General features: G+C 43.4%; 1 protein-coding gene across 1 annotated transcript in view; it reads left to right on the forward strand.

The window, feature by feature from the left end:
- Positions 1–19,110, forward strand: part of IGF2R (insulin like growth factor 2 receptor) — a 354,906-nt gene that overhangs the window by 196,561 nt on the left and 139,235 nt on the right. The window contains 3 exon segments of the mRNA XM_030198395.1: positions 12,566–12,653; positions 13,663–13,878; positions 14,719–14,903. Coding sequence (XP_030054255.1) covers positions 12,566–12,653; positions 13,663–13,878; positions 14,719–14,903 — 489 coding nt within the window.

The raw sequence follows: 19,110 nt of genomic DNA on the forward strand, positions 1-19,110 counted from the left end.
ACTTTGTGGCGTGTTTTGCTGATTTCCCCATGAAAGAGAGGATTTTGGCCAAAGCAAGGCAGCAAAAAGAGATTTGGAAAAATTGTAAAATTGAAGTGTTTCAGGATTTGGCCTGGTCTACATTGCAAAAGTGCCTGTCCTTAGGAGAAGCCACAAAATTTATGAGATCAAAGGGGATCCGGTATAAGTTGCTCTTCCCATTTGGGATGTGGCTAACAGAGGACAGCAAATTGCGTAAAGTCAAGACCCCGGATGAGGCATGGTCAGCATTGCGCTCTTTGGGATGCAGAGATGTTCCAGTTCAGATGGAGATATGGGAGCCCGCCGGAGAGCCCAGAGCAGATTCGGCATGGCAGAAGCAGAGCAGATTAGGCATGGTGGATCGGGGGAAGATTTCTGACACGCAAGCTTCCTGAAGTAACACAGATTTGTGTGGACTAGTGGTATATTGCTGGAATCAGTTGGGGAGTAAGGAGGGTGGTGTGTGGGATGTTTGAATGCAAGGAATGCGGGTGTAAATAGGGTGATGGGGAGGGTTAGGGATTAGCTTTGGAAAGGTTAAAGTGTCGGGAGAGTGTGTGGATTCCTAGTGGGATGGCTGATTTCATGGTACAGAGATCAGCTAAAGGGAAGGGGAGGGTTGGGGGCAAGGGGGAGCGGAGGAATGCGAGCTTGGGACAGGGGGAGGGCAGAGAATGCTTGTGGGGGAGGTGAGGGGACATGGGGGAAGGGAGGGGAGGGGTGTTTGTTTGTTTGTTACATTTGTACCCCACGCTTTCCCACTCATGGCAGGCTCAATGTGGCTTACATGGGGCAACGGAGGGTTAAGTGACTTGCCCAGAGTCACAAGGAGCTGCCTGTGCCTGAAGTGGGAATCGAACTCAGTTCCTCAGTTCCCCAGGACCTGAGTCCACCACCCTAACCACTAGGCCACTCCTAGTGGGGGGAGAAAGGAGATTCACTGTTGGTGGGCACATGTAATGTAAACAGGATAAATAATCAGGGGAAGCATAGTAGAGTATTTAAGGAGTTGGGTAGGCTGACGTGGGATGTAACATTTTTGCAGGAAACACACTTAAGGCCGAGGGACACTCGCTTGTTGAGTCTTGAGTCATAAGCCTTTTCGGGAAGTGGTGGTACATCAGGGAATAGGTCCAAAAAATATGGGGGCTGGGCTATTTTGATCAGACAAACTTGTGGACTTGTGATCAGAGGTGTTTCGAGATACTAGTGGGCGTTGTGTGGGCCTCAGAGGGTGGTTGCAGGGGAAGGAGTTGACATTGATTAACATTTATGCTCCAATGTGGGGCAGAGGGAATTTTTTCAAACACTAAAAGAAGAAATCTTGGGATTTGTGGGAGGGCAAGTTGTGGTAGGAAGGGATTTTAATATTGCCCCGGGTGCAAGGCTTGAACATTCAACAGGAGGAGGGCAGCAGAGTGGTCCTGGGAGGAAGGCATTGCTACAATTTTTGAAGGGGTTGGAGGTGGTGGATTGTTGGAAGTTGTTACATGGGGTGTGGCGGGATTACACCTTTTACTCGCATGCAGCACAGACATATTCCAGGATAAATGGGCTATGGGTGCATTGCAATGGATGGCATATGATGGGGGTTGTGGAGATGGATACCATTTGTATTTCAGATCACGCACCAATGTGGATTAAATTAACTGGGGTGGGCCAATGCAGGAGATAAGGAGTCTGGAGACTCAATAAATCATTGCTTGGGGATGAGAAAGTGCGGGAAGATATTCAGCTTACTATTCAGGAATTTTGACGCTTTAACAATAATGGGGAAGTAACAGATGAGGTGTTATGGGATGCGCTGAAAGTAGTGGTGAGGGGTGCATTGATTAAGTGGGAGGCGCATAAGAAAAGGGAAAAAGGGCAGCTCTCTGACTTTGCAACAGAGGTTATTGCATTTAGAACAGATGCATAAGAGAAATCCCACGCCACAGGTATGGGCAGAACTAAAGCAAGTGAGAGGGGAAATAGCACAGCTGCAGATGGTACAGGTGGATTTTATGAGAACTAAGCTCAAGTGACAATTTTGTGTTTGCCAATAAATCCAGTGCAATGTTGGCCCATTATTTGTGGGCACGGAGAGGGTGTTCACTTATTCAGAAGTTGAAGGATGAGAGGGGAGGTTGGCATTATACTGATTTAGACATTGGAAATTGTTTTGTGAAATATTATCAAAAACTTTATAGTGCTTCTGGAGAACCACAAATGGCAGATATGGCTCAGTTCTTGGATCGGGTTCCCTTACAATGCTTGGAAGAATCTGAAAGAGTCCTGCTTGGGGAACCTATTAGATTAGGGGAGGTTCAGGGGGTGTTAAAACGGCTCCCTAATGGTAAGGCACCTGGCTTAAATGGATACTCGGCTTGGTTTTATAAATGCTTTGTGGGGGAGTTGGGAGACCTCTTGGTGCGGGTGGGAAATGGTGTTTTGGAGGGTAGTGGGTTACCAGTATCTATGTCAGAGGCAGGGATAACGGTTCTGCCCAAGCCTGGGAAAGATCCAGTGGTTTGTGGTGCCTGTAGACCTATTTCACTTCTGAATGTGGATGCAAAGATAGTGGCTAAGGTCCTGGCTAACAGGTTGGCTAGGGTGCTGCCGAAGTTGGTCCATATTAACCAATCGGGATTTATTCCGAAGAGACAGGGGATAACAGGCGTACCCTTCATTTGATATGGGAGGCACAAAGATCCCGAGCTAGTACAGTTTTGGTGGCTATAGACGCAGAGAAGGCTTTTGACCGGGTGAGGTGATGAGATGCATGGGTTTGGGAGGCAACTTTGTGGCTTGGTTGGCAGCTTTGTACACAGCACTGAAGGTGCGCCTTAACATTAATGGGGGATACACCACCTTCTTACCAATAGGTAGAGGGACTAGGCAGGGATGCCCCTTGTCACCACTCCTTTTTGCCCTGTACATGGAGCCTTTGGAGGTATTGATATGCCAGCATCCAGACTTTCAGGGTATTAGGGTTGGGGGGTTGGAACATCGAATTGCGTTGTTTGCAGATGATGTGTTACTTTATGTGGTTGATCCTGAGCTACACTACCTGTGGCAGGGCCGGTCTTAGGCAGAGGCGACCGAGGCGGCCGCATAGGGCCCCGCGCCTAAGGGGGCCCCGCGTGGCGCACCTCAGCTCTGCCTCGCCGCCGGACTGCCGCTGCTCGCCCGCCCTCCACCCATGTCAAACGACGGGACTCTCCGCATTCCCCTGCTTCCCCTCCCTCCAGGCACCTGAGCCCCCCTCCAGTCCGAGCCCCCCCTCCCCGACCCGCCAAACGACCCTCTTCTGCCACCCGACCCGGCCGGCACCTCACCTGACCCAACATTTTTAAAAAAAATCTTCAAGCGGCGATGCCTGCATCTGACTAGAAGAAGAAAAACCGCTTTGCGGTTCGTCCATTGGCCGGCCTTCCCTCATGTCCCACCCTTGCGGAAGTTACATCAGAGGGCGGGACATGAGGGAAGGCCGGCCAATGGACGAACCGCGAAGCGGTTTTTCTTCTTCTAGTCAGACGCAGGCATCGCCGCTTGAAGATTTTTTTTAAAATGTTGGGTCAGGTGAGGTGCCGGCCGGGTCGGGTGGCAGAAGAGGGTCGTTTGGTGGGGGGGGGGCTCGGACGGGGGGGGGCTCAGGTGCCTGGAGGGGGAGCAGGGAAACGAGTCTCGTGCTGGACAAGGGTGGAGGGCATGGGGGACGGGGGGGGGGGGGTTACTGGACATGGTTGGATGGAGGGGAGGGGGTTTTTGGACATAGGTGGATGGCAGGGGCGGGCAGGGAGGACAGGAGGGTCACTGGACATGGGTGGATGGCAGGGGAGGGGGGTTTCTGGACCTATGTGGATGGCAGGGGGGACAGGAGGGTCGCTGGACATGGGTGCATGGAGGGGAGGGGGGTTTCTGGACATAGGTGGATGGCAGGGGCGGGCAGGGAGGACAGGAGGGTCACTGGACATGGGTGGATGGCAGGGGAGGGGGGTTTGGACATAGGTGGATGGCAGTTGGCAGTTGGCAGGGGAGGGCAGGGGGGACAGGAGGGTCGCTGGACATGGGTGGATGGCAAGGGAGGGGGGTTTCTGGACATAGGTGGATGGCAGAGGGGACGGGGGGGTTGCTGGACATGGATGGCAGGGGGGACAGCAGGGTCGCTGGACATGGGTGGATGGAGGGGAGGAGGGTTTCTGGACATGGGTGGATGGCAGGGGAGGACAGGGGGGTCACTGGACATGGGTGGAGGGCAGGGGAGGGGGATTTCTGGACATAGGTGGATGGCAGGGGCAGGCAGGGAGGACAGGAGGGTCGCTGGACATGGGTGGATGGCAGGGGAGGGGGGTTTCTTGACATAGGTGGATGGCAGAGGGGACGGGGGGGGTTGCTGGACATAGATGGATGGCAGGGGGGATAGGAGGGTTGCTGGACATGGGTGCATGGAGGAGAGGGTGCATGGAGGAGAGAGAAGAAATGCTGGACATGGATGGAGGCGAGGGAAGAGTGAGGAAGACGATGAGGTGAAGGAAAAGGAAAGGAGGAGAAAAAGTGCACATGGATATAGAAAATAGGCAGAAGCTGGATCCACTGGACAGTCAAGTCTGCAGAGGACCCAGCTTTTACTTACGGATGTAGGGCAAGAAATGAAGAAGAAAGGCGGAAAGTAAAGAAATAAATGGAAAGGAAGCCCTGGAAACGGAGTTAAGAGGACAGATAGCAGCACAATCGGATACTGAGCCAGCATGATCAGAAAAACGAAGTTACCAGACAACAAAGGTAGAAAAAAACTATTTTATTCAGGATTTATTAATTGGAATATGTCAGTTTTTGGAAATGGTGGGGGTTCCCTAGCGTTTACAAGCTGCCGTCATTTAAAAATAATTTTATGCACTGAGATATGTTGGGCATATTTTATTATTAAAAACAGTTTTGCTGGATTACATAAATTATACGACTTGGAAATTAAACAGTGTGATATGAATGATAAGAAGGAGATTCAATGAGGATTTGCACCACACCATTGCGCTTGTGACGCAAAGAACAGAAAGGGTGTAAAGCCTAAATCATGACACACTACCTCTAAAAGGGTGATTTGTGGCTCTACATGAGAATTGTGGTATTATGATCCCTTGCTAGCTTCATATTGTTGACGGTCTGCATTTTCCGTATGACTGGTATATTGGTGTACAAGGTATTAATTGTGTCTATTTTATTTTTACTTATTTTTTTTCTGTGTGTTGTCAGACAATTATGGATGACAGACAGAGTCGGAGTCTTCTTGAGTCAGAGAGTTGTGGTATATATTTTAAAACAATTTTAATACCTTGGTGGTCTATATGTTTTTATATTGTACATTATATTTTACACATCACTTAATTTTATTGTATATCTTTTCATTTCATTTTTATTTTATTGCATATATGGGTTACAGAGTAATAGAGGAATTTGAAAGTACTGAATCTTTTCTTAATATTTTTCCTTTATTCTCCTTTGTTATGAGAATTGGAACTACTAATTGTAGTGGACTTGAACTGAATAATTTCTGGGGAGGTAAGGTTTCATGATAGCATTGTGCTTATTATTTCAATCAGTTTTTTTGTACAAGTTTAGCTTCATTTGTCGTTATTTGAAATTTCATTATAAAATGTTCTAAAAATGGAATAATCGTGTCAATGGGGCAGAGCTAGGGTGGGGCGGGGCTACAGTGGGGCGGGGCTAGGATGGGGCCCCACCAAATTGGTCTGCATAGGGCCCCGCACTTGCTAAGACCGGCCCTGACCTGTGGTGCTGGGGATATTTGAGGAATTTGAGCAATATGCTGGCCTAAGAATTAACATGGATAAGAGTGAACTATTGGGGATTTCCTTGCAACAAAGGGAAAAAAAGTAGATTGAGAGCATTGTTTGCATTTAAGTGGGCCAAGCATCATATTCGGTACCTGGGGATTCAGATTCCTAGACACTTGGGTAGGGTGTATAGTCTAAATTATGGGAGGATAATAGACCAAATTAGTGGGTAGTTGTCCCGATGGAAGGGATTGTGGCTTTCGTGGTGGGGGCGTATGGCAGTGGTGAAGATGAATGTGCTCCCCAGATTATTTTTGTTTCAGGCGCTGCCAGTGGCGATTCTGAAACAGATATTTAAGCAATTGCAGGGTCTGGTGGCACAATTTATATGGGGGCATAGGCATCCACATTTGGCTGGCACGTGTTATGGGGTGCCCCTGAGAGGGGGGGTGTAGAGCAGTACCCAATATTGAATGGTATTATATTGCTGCCCAATTGAGGATGATTATGGATTGGGAGAGGGAGGTAACTAAGCCTGCTAGTCAGTTGGAGCAATCGTATAGCTCGCATAGGCCGATGAGCTCTTATTTATGGACTACTGAAGGAGTGGGAATGATCTTGGCAGGGATACAGAACCCATATGTGAGGCATTTGATGGAAGTGTGGGGTGGAATGAGGAGGAAATGGGGGATGTCTGGCGGGGTGTTGACACTAGCGCCTTTAAGATGGGAGCCAAGGTTTGGGGCAGGGAGAGAAAATGCTAGCTTTGTTTGGTGGGAGCAAGTGAGCATTCTGAATTTGAGGGCTGTGCTGCAGGGGGGGGTGAAGAGTTTTTATACGTTGTGCTCCCTATATAGATTATCAGGGGGAGACATTTTCCCTATATACAAATTCAGCATTTTGTGGGGACATTGGGTTGTGGGGGGGGGAATCCACAGGAGAGGGAGAGTTTGGAAATCTGTGGCTCTTGTTGAAGAAGGTTCCCAGACCAATGTCAGTGATATATAAATTTTTTAGGGGATGTGATCCCAGACCATTTAGTTTTCAAGGGGTGGGAAGTTATTTGTGGAGAGGTGCAGAAAGCCTCGGTATGTGTTTTGGTGCAGAAAAATGCATATAAAGTCTTATCTAGATGGTATTACACACCTGAGAGATTGAAACAGATGTACCCTAGTGCATCAGATCTGTGTTGGAGGTGTGGTTTACAGATGGGGTCATTTATACATATATGGTGGATGTGTCCCAGGGTGGTACCCTTTTGGCAAGATGTTACGAAAACACTAGTAAAGTTGATTGGATCATCTTTGGTGTGCAACCCTTTGGTATGTCTCTTGGGCTTACATAATGAGAGGGAATCTTGGGAAGAGTGGAAATGGTTGCACTGGGGGCTGGCAGCAGCTAAGTGCCTCATAGCACAGTATTGGAAGCGGGAAGATCCCCCGACATTGAGTGATTGGAAATGTAAATTGGGTCAGTTAATACACATGGAGAGGTTAACGGCTTACCGCAGGGAGGGGACATGGCGACACAAGGGAAGATGGGCTAGCTTACGGCAGCGATTGACAAGTATTTAGGTTAAATGGGGTGTTATAGGAGGGGGCGGGTTAGGGGGGAGGGGTGGGGAAGGGGAGGGAAGTGAGAGTGCCCCAAAGAATCATGGGGTGCTTTCAAGCTAAATTGGGGCTGGGGATGAAGAGAGTGAAGGGGAGGGAGATATGGTATTTTAGGGGAATACATGATTTAGTTGGACAGTGGATATTGTTTATGATATGATTTTGTTATTTGTAGTAATAGACAAGTGATGAGTTGGTTTCCGACGTAGTAGTGTAGTAGTTTAGTACTTATGAGCCCCTGCGTGGGCAAATGTGAGCAAGATGTGCTTTATTAGAAATTGCCTGTTACTGAATTATGTAAAATAAAAAAAATTTTAAAGTGGGAAAAAAAAAAAGAAACAGCATAAGGATTATCTAGTCAAATCCAAAGCGCTGAAAAGGAAGGTAAAGAGGGACTTTGAAAAAAAGATTCCGTTGGAGGCAAAAACATATAGTAAAAATGGGGTAGGAGGTAGTGTCCTATTGCGGATTAAAAACTAGTTGAAGGATAGAAAACAAAGAGTAGGGTTAAATGGTCAGTATTCTCAATGGAGTAGGGTAGATAGTGGGGTTCCCCAGGGGTCTGTGCTGGGACCGCTGCTTTTTAACATATTTATAAATGACCTAGAGATGGGAGTAACTAGTGAGGTAATTAAATTTGCTGATGATGCAAAGTTATTCAAAGTTGTTAAATCGCAAGAAGATTGTGAAAAATTACAAGAGGACCTTACAAGACTGGGAGACTGGGCGTCTAAATGGCAGATGACGTTTAGTGTGAGCAAGTGCAAGGTGATGCATGTGAGAAAGAGGAACTCAAAACTATAGCTATGTATTGCAAGGTTCCACGTTAGGAGTCACCGACCAAGAAAGGAATCTAGGTGTCATCATTGATAAGTTGAAACCTTCTGCTCAATGTTCTGTTGCGGCTAAGAAAGCAAATAGAATGTTAGGTATTATTAATAAAGGAATGGAGAACAAAAATGAGGACGCTATAATGCCTTTGTATCGCTCCATAGTGCGACCTCACCTCGAATATTGTGTTCAGTTCTGGTCACTGCATCTGAAAAAAGATATAGTGGAATTAGAAAAGGTGCAGAGAAGGGTGACGAAAATGATAAAGGGGATGGGACGACTTCCCTTTGAGGGAAGGCTAAAGCGGCTAGGGCTCTTCAGCTTGGAGAAAAGACAACTGAGGAAGCAACTTTGAAGGAAATACAAATATACCATAAAACAGACCAAAAGATTACATTACAAAACAATAATAGGACCAAACTACAAAGACACACATAAACTCTTCTTCCTTGTGAACAAACTGTTAGACACCACACCAGTTACAAACAACAACAAAGACATTCCAAATGTTGACAACCTTGCAAAATACTTCAAGGAAAAAATAATACAACTACGAACTAAAATACCCGCCAGCCCTATTGACTACGCCACACTTCTAGACTGTCTAGACCCAGAAGACGGAACATACCCAGCAGACAGAACTTGGACCGAATTCGAACTACTATCAGAAAACCTCATCTCCGGAACACTTAAAAGATTTGCCAAATCCCACTGCAAATTAGACACATGCCCAAACAACCTCATGAAATCAGCTCCTCAACAATTCATAATAGACCTAACGAACCACGTTAACTTCTTGCTACAAAACGGACTTTTCCCAAAAGAAAAAGGAAAAATTTTACTCACCCCAATACCCAAAGATACAAAGAAAAGGGCAAGCGAAATAACCAATTACAGACCAGTAGCATCCATACCACTAATAACCAAAATAACCGAAGGAATGGTAACTAAACAACTCACAAACTATTTAAACAAACACTCAATACTGCATGATGCCCAATCAGGATTCCGGTCGAACCACAGCACAGAAACAGTATTAATTACCCTTATGACTAAGTTTAAACAAATGATTGCAACTGGCAACAATATACTCCTCCTACAATTTGACATGTCAAGTGCCTTTGACGTGGTTGACCACGAAATCCTATTACACATACTTGAATATTTTGGCATCGGAGGAAATGTCCTAAACTGGTTCAAGGGATTCCTAACCCAGCGGTCATATCAAGTCACATCAAATTCAACCACGTCTGCTGCATGGACATGGACACCTGAATGGTGGAGTACCACAAGGATCACCCCTCTTACCAACCATCTTCAACCTAATGATGATCCCCTTGGCAAAACTCCTATCAAATCATAACCTCAACCCATATATATAAGCCGATGATGTAACAATATACATCCCTTTCAAAGAAGACATTAAAGAGATCCTCAATGAAATTAACCAAAGTCTACACATCATGAACACCTGGGCAGATGCATTTCGCTTGAAACTAAATGCAGAAAAAACTCAATGCCTGATACTCACTTCCCAGTACAACACGAATGAATTCACCGCTATAAACACACCAAAACTAAACCTTCCAATCTCAGAAACGTTAAAAATCTTTGGAGTCACTATCGACCGCCACCTAACACTCGAAACCCATGCAAACAACACAACCAAAAAGATGTTCTACTGCATGTGGAAATTGAAAAGAATAAGACCATTCTTCCCAAGATCCGTCTTTCGCAGCCTAGTGCAATCCCTCGTACTCAGCCATCTGGACTACTGCAACTCACTATACGCAGGTTGCAAAGAGCAAATACTGAGGAAACTCCAAACAGCCCAGAACACAGCAGCCAGACTCATCTTCGGAGAACCAAAATATGAAAGTGCAAAACCCTTACGAGAGAAGCTACACTGGCTCCCACTTAAGGAACGCATTACTTTTAAAGCATGCACATTAGTCCACAAAATCATTCACGGTGAAGCCCCAACCTACATGTCTGATCTAATAGATCTACTACCCAGAAATGCTAAAAGATTATCCCGAACTTTCCTCAACCTCCACTTCCCTAATTGCAAAGGCTTGAAATACAAGGCGCTGCACGCGTCAACCTTTTCTTACATGAGCACGCAATTCTGGAACTCACTGCTGCGCAATCTGAAAACGACCTACGAGCAAGCCACCTTCCGCAAACTATTGAAGACCCATCTTTTTGAGAATACTTACGGAAAGAACCAAAACACACAAAGCCCACACCCACGGTTCAATAATGCTTCAATACAGCCACTCTGAATTCTCATCCCCTGTAATCTCACCACACTCATACTTCTACTCACAGAAAATGTATGCCATATGCTTTCTTGTTGTTATGTACTGCCCCTTTTAGTTTCCCGTTGTTCCCCCAATGTTTAACCGCTCTTTTCCATTGTTATGTTCCTTAATGATACTCTGAGTTTGTCTCGCTTAACTCCTCACAATGTAATCCATAACCGAGTAGTAACAAAATGTATTTCTATCACTCACAACTTATTGTAAGCCACACTGAGCCCGCAAAAAGGTGGGAAAATGTGAGATACAAATGCAATAAAATAAAATAAATAATAAAATAATGATAGAGGTCTATAAAATAATGAGTGAAGTAGAACAGGTAGATGTGAAGCATCTGTTTACTTTTTCTAAAAATACTAGGACTACGGAGCATGCGATGGAGCTACAAAGTAGTAAACTTAAAAACAAATTGGAGAAGAGTTTTCTTCACTCAACGTGTAATTAAACTCTGGACTTCGTTGCAAGAGAATGTGGTAAAGGCGGTTAGCTTAGCCGGGTTTGAAAAAGGTTTGGACGGCTTCCTAAGGGAAAAGTTCATAGACCGTTATTAAAATGGACTTTGGGAAAATCCACTGCTTATGTGCAACATAAAATGTTTTGTACTTTTTGGGGCTCTTGCCAGGTATTTGTGACCTGAATTGGCCACTGTTGGAAACAGGATGCTGGGCTTGATGGACCTTTGGTTTGTCCCAGCATGGCAATACTTTTGTACTTATTGTCAATTTGCTCTAGCACCTATTCCGGGAAAACATTGGTAAGTTTCAGTTCCTCCGTTTCTTCACATACAAAGAGTGATTCCAGTGTTGCCGAGCATCTCCGCAACATCCCCCACAGCAAAAACTGAAGCAAAAAATTCATTTTCAGCTATGGCTGTATCTTCACTGAATTCCTTTTTTAATCTCATCTATTGGCTCAATTCACTTCCCTCATATGCTTCTTATTCTTGTGTACTTGAAAAGTTGTTAGCTTTTGCCTATTCGTTAAGTCTCTCCTCATATTCTCTTGGTCTACTTTGTTACCATTTTATATCTAATTTTCCAGCATTAATGCATGTTTTGCCTCCACAGGCTGTCTCAAGGATTGTCCCCTTTAGCCGTCCTAGCGCCAGCAGGGTTTTTCCCATGAATGATAGTTGAGGTGGCACAAGGATGGCTAAAGGGACTTTCCTTGATACAACCTGTGGAAGCGAAACATGCATGTCGGATGTTACATATAAAGTATCGCATACCATGTAAAATGAGTTTATCTTGTTGGGCAGACTGGATGGACTGTTCAGGTCTTTATCTGCCGTCATTTACTATGTTACGTCCCCAGCTTCAAAATAAGATGAGTACAATAATTGTTTAAACACTTTGAAGTAAAATTTAAATTAAATTTAATGTGTCAAATCGTGTGTACCAGTGAGGAGGTGGCTGTCTATTATCTTGCCAAAGTGTGAAGGCACAGGCAGGTGGCACTGCTGAGGTCACCAACACATTGGAAAATATCATTTAAATGTTGATGGAAGATCAGGTGACACATCAGTGTTGGAATGACTATAAAATTTTCATTATCACTATAGCGGGAGGAAGACAGCAAGTTATTGTGAGTCTCCCATACAATAACATTAATTACTAATTGCCATTTGTGAGGGATACGATCTTAAATATTTAGCTCGTGGATAGTTAGTAGTCTACCCTTTTTTTTTTTAATAAAACACTACTAATCACTTGAATCAGAAAGAGATGGTAAAATGGTAACACTTTTCCCCTCAGTTTTTAAACTTTTTTGTTTTGCTCAAGAAAAAGTGTGCGCCTTGGCTTTTGGCATAGTCTTGTTGTTCAGTTTCTTTTTGACTCTGAGATAATTATTCTGTGTGATCTAATAGAAAAAAAAAGGGAGAAGATGAGAATAATATGGATTTCTCTGGCTCTTTTTTCCTCTCTCTTTCTGTTCCCAAGACTGAAACTAATCCAGATTGCTGTATCAGAGTTTTAAATAAGCTTCCCCTTAATTTGTATTGTAGGGCTCGCCTTTGTTCCAGGAGCAGGATGGCTGTGAATTTGTCTTTGTGTGGAGAACCCCAGAAGCGTGTCCTGTTCTCAGAGCAGAAGGTAAGCAGATAGATAAAAAGTTCTTAGTGTTGAATTGTATTTATTTATTTATTATTACATTTGTACCCCGCGCTTTCCCACTAAAAGCAGGTTCAATGCAGCTTACATAGTAATAGGGATTACAGAATATTGATAAAGACAATAAAGTTGAGTATCGCGGAGTAATAAAAGAGAATAGGTAGGAGAAGGACAGGGTGAAGGGAGTAGGAGAGGAGAGAGCAAGGGTAGGTGAACATTGGAAGGGGGTGGAGGAGGCGGGAGGGGGATGGGTTACAGGATGAACAAGGGAGTTATGGTGGGAGAAGTAGTCTAGGTCATTGTCTTCTGGATATGTGTTGGGTAGTATGGTTCATAGGATTAGTTTGGGTCATTAGGGTAGGCTTGTTTGAATAGATAGGTTTTTAGTGATTTCCAGAAGGGTAGATAGTTTGTTCTTTGTTGGTTAGTTGTTGCTAGTTCTTGGTGTTGAATTACTACTTTTGTTCTTTGATGGTTAGTTGTTGCTATATTGAACTTGTAGTTTGCATCAGCATATGTTTCCAGAACACTGGAGACAGGATATTGGGCTTCATAGACTTGGTCTCATCCAGCATGGGTTATTTTAAGTTCTTAAAATCAAATTATTTTTCTCCCCCTGCTGCATGTTACCAAGGCAGTCTTACAAATAGTATGTGTAAATGCCATAACACGTTTTTTCTTAGCGTCAGCAGCAGATGAATCCAGACACTTGTGGGTTGTGACCATCTACCAGCAGGTGGAGATAGAAGAGCTGAACTGCACTGTCTTATAGGATGGGATGCTCCTTGGTCAGTCAGTATTCTCTATCTCTAGCAGGTAAATGGATGGTCTCTCACAAGTTCCTGGTCTCATAAGAAATGTATGGAAAAATAATGCTACTATAGTCTAATTTTTAATAAAACACCATGCGACATTTGCTGAAAGAGTAAAGGAAATATTTTAAGCATGCTAATGTTTTATGTTTAAGTTGATTTCCAATTTGTGTTTCAAGGCACCAACTGTCAGGTGAGAGATCCAAAATATGGCTATTCCTATAACCTGGCTCCTCTTAGTGACAAGGAGATTACAGTTGCTGTTGGCAAGTATGAGTACCATTTCACAATCTGTGGTGTAATCTCGGATTCTTCATGCCAGACTGAGAAATCCAGTGGATTAAGGGTATCATCCTGCCAAGTACAGACTGATAATAAAGTTGCAAAAATAGCAGGTACAGTATTACTTGATCTGTCTTTGCTGGCTACATTTGAGATTTCAAATGAGGAACAATTTCATTATGTGTCTTTAGTATACAGTGTTTGTCATCTTCCCTCAGCCTCTTCCTGTTTTCAGGGACAACATTTCTAAATTAGGCATGGTATTTCCATATATAAACATAAAACACTAAGGGGAAGTGGAGTCTAATATCCAAAAATAAACATTTTGCTAAACTCCACCAAAAACAGTATGCATAGAATAAATACACATGCAAAAAAATGGAACGTCTCAGATTTCCTGTCAGTGTTATTGGGGCATTGACACATGGGTTATTAACTTCACAGGCTAAAAAACCTTCTCATATACTCATAATCCAAAAAGTTTTTAATTTAAACTCCTAAAGCTATTTGTTGCTTCAGGGGTTTAGGACTGTTTGAATTTCACATGTTCATACGTTTCAATAACTCCACACTCAAACACCCTCAAAAAAAGAAAGTACTCATTTCTGTTTTGTTCCACTTCAATGTGCAGCAATGCAGCATCTTGGAAGAAACAAAATTTTTCTCTAGTTGAGTTTATAGCTCTTATCGGGCCAACATAAATGTGTGTTTTTCACATGCATCCTTAAGTAGACTCAGGGAATTTAAGTGTGTCGTCATCTTTTGGATTCATCTAATGTTAATCCAATAAAGACATTGAAATGTAGCAACTGTACAAAAAAGGTATTTTAGTAATGAAATTTAATTGATAATAGCTGGAAAGTCATTTTGAGACCTTTGTTACAATTTATAGGTTTCATTTAGTAGTCAATTGGTGTCTGTCATCTGTGTGCTCTTCCTTTTCATCTCAACAGGATTGTATTCTACCAACATAACTTATGACAATGGGCTAATTATGATAAACTATACTGGTGGAGAGATATGCCACAAAATTTACCAACGGTCCACAGCTATCCTTTTCTACTGTGACCACAACGCAAAGATGGAAGACATACTTTATAGTGAAACCCAAGGCTCTGTAAACAGGACAAAAATGCAGGTATTTATGATAAAAATAAACTTGATCATGCCAGATCTGTGTTCTGATGCCATCTGAATACTGGTATACTGGCAATCTCCCCTCCTCCCCATCACTCTGTGTCTCCAGAATATAATTAAGCAGTGTCAGTATGCCAAAGGCAGAATATAAATCTTAAACTACATGTATTATGGTTTTAAAAGGGAAAATAGGTAATACTATAGAGTAGATGAAGGCCAAACTGTCCGCGCAGTTCAGATTCTTCTACTTGGAGCAGATGAGCATATAAATTCCCATATGGAGCACAACACCAATTCTGCCTGTTTTCATGCCCTCCCCCTCTCCCCGCCCCCCAGTCTTGCATTACACCTAATCTCATTTGAGAGCTACCATATAGGGTCAAACTAAAGTTCTGTCGACCTCAGTATTGTTTTCAACAGCAGCCAGTCCAGATAACGAGTACCTTGCTGGATCTCAAAGAGAAGATAAGTAGCAAGGGAGTTTATATCCAGGGATTAGCAGTGGTTCAGCACAGAATAGTGGTTTCTAAGTCAGGCATTCCCAAGAATCCTCTCCCAACCACCTAATTATACCTACCCATCTACCTAACGTCTGTTAGTGGAGGAGTAGCCTAATGATTAAATGCAGTAGCTCTGAGAACCAGATTCTCACTGCAGCTCCTTGTGACTGTAGGCATGTCACTTAACTCTCCATTGGCCCAGGTACAAAATAAATACCTGTGTAGAATATGTAAATCGCTTTGATTGTAAACCACCGAAAGGTGGTATATCAAATTCCATGACCTTTCCCTTACCCCACTACACCCCCATTTGCTCACTAACTGGATTATTGAATGGGTGGGAGTAGTTTATTTAGTGTCTTTTGATATAACATCACTTGAAGCATTGGGTCGGTGTACAAAGTAAAATCAAGTTAAACAGACATAACATAGACCACAACCATAACTTTTTCAGCAGTGTAAACAAAGAGGAGTAGTATAGCACAACAAAATATTTCCTGTACACAACCAATAACAGAACACAAAAGGGAGGGAAGAAAGAACAGGGCATAGATGAGAGGGTGGGAGTTTCCAAGCTAGACCCAGGAGCATAGTGGGGGTTCTTTTTTTTTTTGGGGGGGGGGGGGGGTGGCTTTTTTAAAATTAATTGGTTGGGGTGGTGTCAGACTTCCTTCCATCTCTAAACACAGAAATTAAAAATACTAAAGTTAAGAATTTGATTACCATTTTTTTGCTTCAGATTAAAAAAAAAAGTAATTTAAGCTAAACAGACCTTTTTATTCATTTAGTAGCATGTTTTTTTTTAAACTCATGATGTATTTGCATACTTACCCCATTAGGCGTTCATTTGTTTTAAAATGTTTTAGGGGGAAGGGGTTTTTCATTTGGTCAGACCAGTGGTCCATCTTGCAGGATACTGGCCTAGATGGACCGTTGGTCCTACTCAGTATGGATATTCGTATGTTTTTGTTAGCTCACATGTTTTCAGTAGTAGCTCAAGCTGAGTTACATTCAAACAGTAGGCATTTCCCTGTCTCCAGAGGGTTCACAGTTTTTACTTGAGGAGGGTTAAGTAACTTGGCCAGGATCACAAGAAGCACTGGTGGAAGATTGAGCACTGGCTTTCTTGGTTCTCATCCTACTATAGTAGCCATTAGGCTGCTCCTCCACTGGCCTTGCTTCTGTAGTTCTGTTCCAGTACAGCTCCCATTCTAACTGCAGCTGTGGTAAGCATACCTCCACTGCCTGTCTGTGATCCTACGTATGCATTTGCACTTTGTGGCTGCAGTCTGCCATCCAAGGTCCTTATTTTTCACCCTCTAGTCCCCTGAATCTGCTAATTACTCTGGTAGCTAAAGGAGAGCCGAGTATGCTTTAGCATGTACAACCTGCTCAAACTACCAGCATCCATGTGCTTCAGTCTATACCTCTTGTTCAAATTATCAGTTAGTTCAAAAGGAGGCTGTACACGGTAAAGCAGCACCTGTTCTCTGTAGTAATAATGAGGCAGCTATAAAGCTGAGGAGATAGACTGTTGGGGTGGGATGATGGAGAGAGGAAGATACAAGTAAGGAGGTCAGAACCTTAGGAGGAATGGAAATTAAAGAAAGAAATAAAAGTGGGGTGATAGGGAGGATGAGATAAAACAAGCAGAGGAGGAACGTATTAGCATAATAATATAGTATCGTATATGATGGTAGGTAAAGACCTGCATAGTCCATCCAAAGACAGCCAGAGTCGCACCTGCCACTCTGTGCACATTACACTTCATCGTGATCAAATACTGGCACCACAAGTAGGGCAATCACATAATTATTGAAGAGTGATTTTATAATAGGGCTGGCGGAACGTGGTAAGCAGGGTATGCATGGCAGGTGGGGGGGGGCGCCGACATTCGAGGGGCGCCAGATTCTGCCATGCTTGCCCTGCGCTACACTACAGCCCTCCCAAGAACACCTACCTTGATCCTTGAAGGCTGCTCTGGTGGTTTGGTGGCCTCTATGGCTGCAGGGGCAGGAAAGAATCCCGCTCTTTCCTGCCCTCTGCTGCTCCGTTTCTGCTTTGCTCTTCTGTGCTGCTAGCGCCGCCACTGTATTTTCAGAATGACTGCTGAGGCTTTGAGTATTTTGAGCAGAGCATAGTTTAATGGATGGAAAATTCAAAAGTCTTAGATTTAAAGCTCTAGCCCCATTTTCTAGGTTCTCAATCTTGTGATGAACTAAATTAGCATCCTGTAGCGCCTTACTCTCCATCTCTTTCACTTGGGAGAAAGAGGATTCTAGCTGCTTAACTTTATGCTCCTGATGTTCCATTCAAGACTCCAAAGGTTTAATTGTAGAGGCATTAGTCATGGAGCTAGTGACAAAAGTATCATGCACAAATATCCTGTTTCAAAGCCATCTTGGCCACACCCTCTCCAAGTCTTTTTATGTCCTTAGCTAGATAAGGTCTCTAAAACTGAGTACAGTACTCTCAAGTGGGGCCTCACTAACAACTTCTATAGGGGCAATAACACCTCCTTTCTTGTGCTGGTTATACCTCTCTATACCTCTGTGTGCAGCTCGGCATCCTTCTGGCTATGGCCACTGCCTTGTCATATTGTTTCACTGCTTTGACATGCTCAGACACTATCACCCCAAGATGACGCTCCTAATCCATGCTTATCAGTCTCTCACCCCCTATCTTGTACTTCTCGGATTTCTATACCCCAAGTGTATCACCATGGAGCGATACAGAGGCATTATAGTATTCTTATTTTCTATCACTTTCCTAAAAATTCCTAGCATTCTGTTTGCTTTTTTTGGCTGCCATTGCACACTGGGTGGAAGATTTCAGCATATTGTTCATGATGACACCTAGTTTGTTTGTTTTTTTTTCCTTGAGTGTGTGTCATCTGCAAATTTAATTACCTCACTTGTTCCTATTTCTGTGTCTTTATAAATATTTTAAGTAGTAATGATCCCTGAAGCACTCCACTATTCAACCTCCTCCACAGAGAGAAATACCCCCTGTTTTCTCTCCACTAACCAGAACATTGTGTCCTATCCCATGGCCTTTTAATTTCCTCAGGAGTCTCTCATGAGGGTCTGTCAAAAGCTTTCTGAAAATCTACATACACTACATCTATCGGTTCACCTTTATCCACGCCTTCAAAGAAATTAAGCAAATTGGTAAGGCAAGACCTTCCCTTGATTGAATCCAAGTTGTCTGTCCCATTAAATAAAAAGTAATTTTATTCGTTGTAATAGTTTCCTCTGTTTTTGCTTGTCACGGAAGTCAGGCTTACCTATCTAATTTCCCGGATCAAACCTAGAACCCTTTTAAAAATCAGCATTACCTTCCAATCTTCAGATACTATAGATTATTTTAATGACCTTATAGATCACTAACAGCAGATCAGCAATTTCATGTTTCAGTTATTTCAGTACTCTAGGGTGCATACCATCCAGTTCAGGTGATTTAGCTCGGTACATCTTCCAGGTTCACTGAGATATCATTCAGTTCTTCCTTATCACCCAAAGGTAGATGTCTTAAATTTTCTTCAGTAAAGACTGAAGCAAAGAATTCATTCAACTTCACTGTGATGGGCTTTTCCTCCCTGAGTGTCCCTTCTACTCCTTGATAATCTAGTTGTCCCATGAATTTCCTCACAGGCTTTCTGCTTCTGATATACCAAAAAATGTTACTGAGTTTTCACCTCTGTGGCAA

This window comes from Microcaecilia unicolor, chromosome 3 (assembly GCF_901765095.1).
Source record: "Microcaecilia unicolor chromosome 3, aMicUni1.1, whole genome shotgun sequence".
Taxonomy (NCBI): Eukaryota; Metazoa; Chordata; class Amphibia; order Gymnophiona; family Siphonopidae; genus Microcaecilia; species Microcaecilia unicolor.